General features: G+C 51.7%; 1 protein-coding gene across 1 annotated transcript in view; it reads left to right on the top strand.

Annotated features, from left to right (window-relative positions):
* The first annotated feature begins 606 nt into the window (after nucleotides 1-606).
* LOC140908096 (fibrinogen-like protein 1) overlaps nucleotides 607-8998 on the top strand; it is a 34421-nt gene continuing 26029 nt past the window's right edge. Inside the window, exon 1 of the mRNA XM_073335071.1 lies at nucleotides 607-1041. Coding sequence (XP_073191172.1) covers nucleotides 607-1041 — 435 coding nt within the window. The remainder of the gene's footprint in view (nucleotides 1042-8998) is intronic.

Raw genomic sequence — 8998 nt, 5'->3', positions numbered from 1 at the left:
TTCCTTTGTTCTTTGTTTTTCAGGTTAAATAGTTACACAGGGAACTATTGAGGAGGATTGACCCTGGATTAATGAAGGAGCTCAGCTGCTGATGGCAAAAGCCTGCTGATGGGTGTCTTCCCCTACCTGTTTCTAGGGAAGCCCGCTGTCTCCTGGAAGCGGCTTGTGACTGGCAGATGGGAAGAGCTGTCCGGGGTCCTGTAAACTGAGACAGGTCTTCACAGCTCGGACAGCACATTTTTAAGGCGACTCAGCTGCCAGCAGATCCACGCAGAGGAACCATCTTAGTGCGGAGAGCTGGTAGGAGCCTGTGGGGGTTGTCGCTTGGAGGTAGGCCTCTCCTGTTGGTAGCTGGTGTAATGAGGAGCAGTAAAGGTCTATGGGGTCAGGCCAGCGCCTTCTCCTCAATGACCCACTTCACTCTCACACACTGCGTTCCCCATTTGTGTGTGGCTGCTACCCAGTTATCCCCGCTGTGAGCTACATGCCAGCAGGACCCTTCCTCTTTGGCCTCTTGGCACAGTAGCCATTGGCTCTCTTGGCGGTAGCCAGTGCTATGCATGTGGGTTTCCCCAAGTGGCCATCTCGATCCTGGGCACTGAATGAATGACAGTGTGTTACCCAGGTGGCTCCTTGTTTGCACCCTTCACCTTCCTCATGAAGTTCGCCCTCCCCCTCGGCTCCACCAGGATGGCCCTGTGGTCTCTCATCTTCATGGCCGTCCTGAGTGGCCCCTCGCTGCAGAAGCCCCTGGCTGCTGAAGATGACAGCAGGGGGCACCACGGGAACACAGGCCTGATCCAGTGCGGGGAGTACAGCAACCAGATCCTGCCCAACGGCCGGTGTAAGATTGTTGCCACCTTGCCACAGATGGACGAGCAGCGGTGCCCAGATATGTTCCGCTGCACGGACGAGGTCTCCTACTGGCTCCACGAGAACGAGGAGCGCAAGCAGCAGATCCTGGAGCTGCGGGAGCTGATCTCTGAGCTGCAGGAGGAGCTGAGGAACCACCGGCATCGCATCAAAGTCCTTGAGCTGCAGGTAAAATCCAGGAGCATTTCCCTGGCCTCCCAACTGCCTTTCGTAGGCCTCCGGTCTTTGCCAGGGGTGGGCGTGTGGGTGGGCACAGTAGGATACACATAGGTTAATTGTGACCCTTCCTTCCTCTTCTGAGGTCACTTCTCATCTGACCCCACCAACACAAGGAATCTCCAGCCTTATTATTCCATCCAACTCCCTTTCTCAGTTGTCAAGTTTTTGGATCATTAGGGTCACCCTCTGCTATAATTTCTGCATCACCTCCCTGCTCATTGAAAGACAGATGGAAGTACAGAGCTGGGTATTTGGCACCTGCGTTTTCCCACTTCTTTGCCCCCTGCTTGGTCATCTGCACCTGGTCAAAGTGGGTCCGAATCACTATTATGAGAGAATCCTGATCTGCTAGTATTTGACATCCACATAGCATTCTCCTCATTCAAACACTTATGCAAGGTGCGGGGAGAAGCCAGGCCCAGGTGTGAAATTTGATGCACTCTCTGGAACCTCAGCTGTCATGTCTCCTGCTGCTTACAAGCAATGCACCATCCCTGGCACTGTAATAAGGTGACCTGAGTGCAGCTCATGCCAAATGTAGCTTCAACCAGGGCTAGATTAATTTCCCGCACATGGTTTAATTGCTCCTGGCTTTAGGCAGCCTGGATCTGGATTCGGCATGCTGGTCCATTGGGGAGGAACTAGGAGGAATGGGGGGAAAACTGAGCAACTTTCAGCTATTGGGGCGGGGGAGAACCTTTCCAGGCAGTGAGATCTTATTAGGCTCTCAGAGGAAGTGATGGAAGCTGTTTGCTTGAGTCATTACAACCAGATTGGACAAAACCCTAGAGAATAGACTATGGGTCAAAATCTTGCACTAGCCTCCCCAGGCTGGACGAGATGAGTCCGGCATGTCAAAGTGCTGTGAGTCATTTGCTGTTTGGCTTTGTTTCATTCTCATTTGCCTTCTCCGGCTCCTTCTGCTGATCCCCATTTTGCAATGTATCGCCTTCCCGGCAGATTTCCAGGTCATTGTTGTTTTGTCCCTGGGCCTGAGTCACAGAGACCTTTCCATCTGCCCCGTGCTCGTGTCCTGATTCAGCCATGCTCAGTCCAACAGTCCGCCTTGTTCAGACTGACCCTCTCTTGCCTGTCTGAGCTCAGTCCAAGCGGGACCCTTTCTGAGCCCTGAACTTCACCTCTCTCATCACATATACAGTGATTGCATTGGCACCGATACCTGCCCTTTTCTATAGGCTTCAGCACAAAGTGTGTGGATCTTCAGGGTGTTTAGGTATTGGTCCCCAGCTCGTTGTCTGCAGTAATCCATGAGTACCTTGAAGAGACTGGAGTTGGTCCCTATCAGCACAGACACATCAGAGGTTCCTTTAGGGTCGGGGCATATTAAGGCAGCTGTGTCCACCTCTTCTTACCCCAGCCACTTCCTCTGGGAATTCCAGGTGCACTGTGACATACCCTTGGTAGAGGTATTCATTCACGCTGAGGCCACGCAGGCCAAGGCCAGTCAGGGGCTGTATAGATAGGTGCCTAAGCATCCATTGGTAGAAGGACTGAAGTATAATCGTCACTTGAGATCCAGTGCCAAGCACTGCTTCACGTTCTGTCCCTTTGATCCTCACCGCGACCTCTGCTCAAGGCCCTTTCAGTCCTGAGGGCATCCCATTTGGACAGTCTTTTCCAGGAGAGCCTTCAAGTCCTGTGGGTCTGGGTGGCCCCCAGATCCTTCAGCAGTTCCTCAACCCCCTTCCCAACTGGTCCTCAGCTTTCCATACACTAAGGAGGGATTTTCTTCACGGCGCTTGGCTGCACTGTGCCCATCCTGACCACACCAGGAGCAGAAGAATTGTCCTTTCCCCTGTCACCCACGTGGGCTGGGGGCTCTAAATGCTGACTTTTCCATCGCCACAGGCAGAGGCTCCTTACTCCTGGAAGTCTTAGCTTGGTCAATGGTGCTTTGCAGCTCAGCTATGTGTGTTGGGCAAGTTCCTCTCCGGCGCTCGCCATCAGCACATTGGTTGTCTGCAACGGTGCTGTGCTGGCTGGCTCAGATGTCTGGGCTTCCCAAAACTCACTGGCAGCCTGCCTTTCTTCCTCCTCGCTGACATCAGCTGGGAGTAACTCTGGGGACGTTTCTGTCGCTCTCTTAACTGGAGATGAACTAGAATCAGCTTCTGATATTGAGTTTTTCTCTTACAATTTGAGCCAGTCTGGTCTGGTCCATCTGCTCAGCAGTCACTGCTCCCCTCTGGACAGCTCTCTGAAGCAGTCTCTCTCCACCTCTGTATATAGGCTGAAACCTTCTCTCTCCCCCCACTTTGCTGTCGGGAATTAAGGAACTTACAGTAACTGTCCTCAGAGCCCTCTACACTCCCAAAGGTGTGATCAGGGGCCTCTAGGCAGTCCTTCACACTGACCCCAGGGTTAGCGAGCTTCAGGGTACAAATCACGTTGAATGCTGGGCCCTTTGGCTCTCTACTTGACATCTTCACATTTCTGCGTCTGGTACAGCCCACTCCTGGAGCATTTCAGTGGTATGTTCTATCCAGGCTTCAAACACCTGGGGAAGAGGCATTGGGATAGGACCACCAGCAAGTAACTTTAACTTGTGATAGGAGCTTGATGTAGCATGGGACAACACAACCTTTTCCAATGTTTGCCTCGTGATTTTGCCCAATCATTGGCCAAGGCTGCAGCCCCCCCCCCCCCAGCTAGGGGCTGCTGAGTCAGGGCCCAACCAACCTGACATATTCACCATTATACAAACAGTGATTTTCATCAAAAATACAGCAGGATTGTTTTCCCAACTTTGTGAATTACTCAAGATGTGCTTGCGAGGGGTACTGACCCAGCATCCCAGTCAAGCCCCCTTTAAAATGTAACCCTTCTTCCAGGTGGAGCCAGCAGTGAGTGGGCCAGGTTCAATATCTAAGGGTGACTTTCCATAGATACAACACACAACTGGCACAAGCCCCCACCCAGTAACCTGGGAAAATTATGCACCAACCCCTAGGTGCCTCTGAGAGGCAATACTTCCCTCCTCTTATTAAATTTCTTTTCTACACTCAGACTCTGCTAGTAAGAGAGGAAGTAACTTGGTGTTAATTTGGGAAAGCACCACAAACAGAGTTCATAAGCCATGAGCAAAAGCCCCAAGCCCAAGTAAGTTGGGTAGTGCCCTTTTCACCTCAGGTTCTAAAGTCCAGCAAACCAAAAGTCCCTTTAACGTGCCCAGTCCTTCTCTGCACCTCACTCACAGTTGCTGTCCTTGCTCAGTGCAGACCCAGAGTTCAGAGGTGCGTCTGCAGAGTTCACCTCACCTCCTGGCTGGGGTAAGGAGGCACGTTACTTGCCCCACTGCTTGGGCACTCATCTGCCGCTCGCTGTGCCTCTCCACCAGCTTCCCTGCTGGCCGCTCGCTGCACCTCTCCAGCCACTCATTCGCCAGCTGACTAAGTCATTGCTGGCTGCTGTGATCTCTGCATATCTGTCTTAGTGATTTTCAGCTCTTTGCAATCTGGGCAGAGACACTGCCCCATTGTAACTGATTTCAGCTCTGATTGAGCATTTAAAATAACAAAAGAGCCTCCTGATGAAGCCTATTTAGTGCTTTCTTTGAACAGTGGGGAGGAACAGGTTAAACCAGACCAGGTGGAACCCTTGGGGAGGGTTTGTAATCCTCCTGGCTGGGACACCTGTCCTTACCCCTCTACCTTCACTGGGCTCTGGCATTCAAGCCCCTGGTTTAACAAGGTCCTTTCAGCTGAGGGTAGCCCCCCTCATTTGGGACAGGTTAAGCACAGTCCTGCTTCCCTGTATTCCTATAACCACAATATTGGTAACAGCATTTCACTACCCCTGCATTCTGTACTAAAGTGATTTGTAACCCAATGCCAGCCAAAGTTGATTACTTTGAGCAAAACACCAGTCTGTCTGCTGGATATCTCAGCAGAGCAGGAGCAAACTGTATTTACATAAACACATCCAAAGTCTCTCCCACTCCCAGCTAGCTGTCGGGGAAGCATTCATTCAGTTCATTTAGACCCTTACATGTGATTAAAACAAACTTCCCCAAATATCCCTCCCACTTGATCCCTGCCTCATCATCCTCCCAGTTCATGCTGGTCCCCTCTGTCTCTCAGCTGTCCTGGCACCTGTAAGGAGTAGCTCCCGCCATTCAAAGCCACCCTCTGCTTTCCTCTCTCTTACCCTCTCCCCTTCTGTCATTTGCTCTGCTCCGCCTCCTCCACCCTGTCCATTTGATCAGTATTTCCTGTTTTCCATCCCCATCCTCCACCAGACCTTGTCACAAGTGGATGTGCCTCCAGGTTCCTCAAGTTATCTGTCAGCCCTTTTCCCAACTACCAGCTGGATCCTGAAACCCTTGTGAAGGTTTCACCAGTCCTTAGCTAGGCACTCTCCTTCTGTTTGGACCCTAAATGATTTATTTGCCCCCCAGCCCTGCTGCTAGGAAATGGGCAGTCTTTGCCCCAGGCCCAGAGGCTTCAGGAAGAGTTAGTTATGCTAAAGAAGCTCTGTCTGGGGCTGCCGCTTTCCCCGTGTTCCTCATTTTAGGCCGATATCCTCTGTTGGTGGCCCAGGTGTAACGCGCATACCCGTCCATTCCCACCTGCAGCAGGTTGGCATCAGTGCTTGATGCCACAGTTTCTAGGAGGACTGTGCCCGACGCGCTCTTGGGGCAGTCTCCTCCCCACCCCTGCGTACAGAGACAGGCAGCTTGGCAGTGTTGGCAAATGGAACAGGGGCCACGTGCATCCAGCTCTGAAGAGCCAGCACCCAGCCAGCTGTGCCCAACCAGAACAGCCCCAGCTGCGCACATCTGGCACCTAGTGGTTTAAGCTTCTGGCTAGTCAGCTCCTAAGCAGATGGGGCAAAGGACGGGGTGGGGTGTGTGAGCGTCACATCGATGTGACGAGAGGAAAACGCTGGACACTGGCACTGTTAATATTGTACCTCAGGAGAGGTATGATGACCCTGAGCCTCTGCCTCTCGCTGCAGCCTCTCAGACCCTGGAGCTAATGGTATTGGAAAGGAGAGAGAGAGGAGGAAAGGGCCAGCTGCCTGCACCAGCTGGGGAATTGTCAGCGCGTACCCCCAAGAACCCGTCTCCCTCCCGCACCAGGCTTCCCAGGCCTGCTGTGCCCCATCCAGCCACTGAATGGCTTTCTCTCCCCTTCCCCCGCACTTCATGCTTGGCTGGCTCTACAGGAGTTCCCGTTGCAGGCGTTGGTCTAAGAAGCCCTGTCTGGTCCTGGATTGAGTCCTGCCCCTGGATGGACATGCTGATGTACCCTTTGGTTCCTCTACACTGCAGTTAGACACCCAGCTGACTCAGGCTCCCAGGGCTTGGTGTAAGGGGTTGTTTCATTATGGTGTAGATGTTCAGACTCGGGCTGCAGCCCAGGCTCTGGGTCCCTCTTGCCTCACAGGGTCTTAGATCCCGGGCTCCAGCCTGAGCTCAAATGTCTACACTATTAACAGCTCTTTAGCCAGAGTCAGCTGGCACAGGCCAGCCACAGGTGTCTGATTGCTGTGTAGACATCCCCAAAGCACTTAGGGACACCTGGAATTCCCTTCTCTATGTTCCCAGATGTTGGAGATTAGAAGAGACCCAACAAGCCCTGTCTCCACCCCCTGTCAATGAAGGGTTGCTCCCTACACACTGTGCTCCAGGACTTTCTCCAGCCCAGCTGTAAATGTCTCAAGCAATGGGGCTTCCTGCATGGCCCTTGGGAGACTATTTCACAGTTGAATAGATCCCATCTCCAGTTTTCCTGCCATCCAGTCTCTCTTTCCCGTTGTTCATTTCCCTGTCCTTTCTCCCAGATGCAACCCCTTGTTCCTCCAAACTATCCATCTCCCACCTGGGTCTTCCCCCCATCGTGGTTTGGTCAAGTTCCACCTGTTCCAGTGTGTTCACATTTCCTCCTAAATTGCTGCTCTTTCCAAAAAGCCTCACCAGGCCAGCTGCTGCTGGCTGTGATGGTGCTGTAAAGCCGGAGTGACTCCACTATGTAACTGCCAGCCCCCGGGGGCAGTGGAAAAGTCCCGGTAACCCCCAGAACAGTTGTGACGTGACTGTTTACGCATGAGCCAGGTCTGCTCCCAGGCCGCCTTTACCCCAACGGCTGCACCTCTCAGATAAAGGGGCACTGTAGTTATTTCCCCCCCCTAAGCTGCCTGCGAGTCCTGTAGCAGCAATAGACTAGCTCAGATCCCTCCTCCGGAAGGATTAGTGTGAGACTGCCCTGCATGCTGCTTGGTTTAATGAGATCTCCGGCCATCTGTCCTCTGCCCAGCTCGGAGCCCATCTAGGTCTCTCAGTGAAGGACGGTGATTCATTCGTTTGTTTATTTTTGCACTGCGATATGCCAGGGCCCAGATCCTTAGCTGGTGTCAGTGGAGCTCCTCCTGCTGAGGATCGGGCACCTGGGGAGTCTTTTAACAGATCTGGGAAACAGACACAGTGGGGGAGGCTTATTTAGAAGTTGATGAAGGGGGGAATCCACTCCAGAGGAGGAGAGGGATCCAAGGGGCTGTAGCCAGGCGGAGTGCAGGGCAGTTACCCAAAGGAACATGGGGGTTGAAGATCAGGAATCTCTTCGTTACTCTGGATCCCACAGCCTGGTCTCTCAAGGGACGCCATGGAACCCCTACTGCTTGGGACATTTTAAAGGAGCTGGAAGCACATACTGCAAGGAGCTCTCCTGAACTGACCAAAGGCCCAGTGGTTCTGTTCCTTCTCCCTCCCCTCTGATAGGCTGCAGGACCATGTGGCACTAGCTGAAATCAGGACAGTGGGTACATAAAGGACTTTCTGCCACACTAGGGTCCTGATCAATGGCCAGGGCTCCTAAGCACTAGATAATATAAATGAATAACACCAATCTAAGCAAGTTCACAGACTTACCAGGTGGAGGACTGCAAGAAACACCAGTCACTACACAAGAAAGGGAGTTTGTTGTAGTTTCATAATCGATTTGGGGCCAATTGTTGCTCCTGTCAAACAATATTACTTAACTCTTCCATAGCAGATTTCATCCCTAAATCTCTAAGGGCTTTACAAAAGCCAGTGAGTATCACGGTCCCATATTACAGATGGGGAAACTGAGTCACAGAGCCGGGGCATGTTTCAAACGTTCCAAGACCAGAAGGGACCACTGTGGTCATCCAGTGTGATCATCTATGTAAACCACGCCAGAGAACTTCCCCAAAATAACTTCTAGCGCAGATCTCTTAGAAAAACACCCACCCTTCATTTAAAAAGTGTCTGTGAGGAAGAATCCATCACGACCCTTGGTAAATTTTTCCAATGGTTAATTACTGTCACTTTTAAAAATCAGAGGGGTAGCCGTGTTAGTCTGGATCTGTAAAAGCGGCAAAGAGTCCTGTGGCACCTTATAGACTAACAGACGTATTGGAACATAAGCTTTTGTGGGTGAATATTTTGTCATGCCTCCAACGAAGTGGGTATTCATCCACGAAAGCTTATGCTCCAATACGTCTGTTAGTCTATAAGGTGCCACAGGACTCTTTGCCACTGTTAAAAATGTACGCCTTATTTCCAGTCTTAATTTGTCTAGCTTCACCTTCCACGCATTGGACCATGTTAGACCTTTCTCTGCTAGATTGAAGATCCCGTGATTAAATATTTATTCCCCGTGCAGGTACTTAGAGACTCTGATTAAGTCACCCCGTAACCTTCTCTTTGTGAAGCTAAATAGACTGAGCTCCATGAGTCTATCACTATAAGGCAGGTTTTCTAATCCTTTAATCAGTCATGGCTCTTCTCTGAACCCTCCCCAATTATCAACATCCTTCCTGAATTGTGGGCACTGGAACTGGACACAGGATTCCAGCAGTGATCGCACCAGTGCCGAATACAGAGGTCAAATAACCTCTCTACTGCTTGCTCAAGGGCACAGAG

Source organism: Lepidochelys kempii, chromosome 3, assembly GCF_965140265.1.
Source record: "Lepidochelys kempii isolate rLepKem1 chromosome 3, rLepKem1.hap2, whole genome shotgun sequence".
In the NCBI taxonomy this organism is placed as follows: Eukaryota; Metazoa; Chordata; order Testudines; family Cheloniidae; genus Lepidochelys; species Lepidochelys kempii.
Note: the sequence above shows the minus strand (reverse complement) of the source record. Positions and strands in the feature narration are given on the sequence as shown.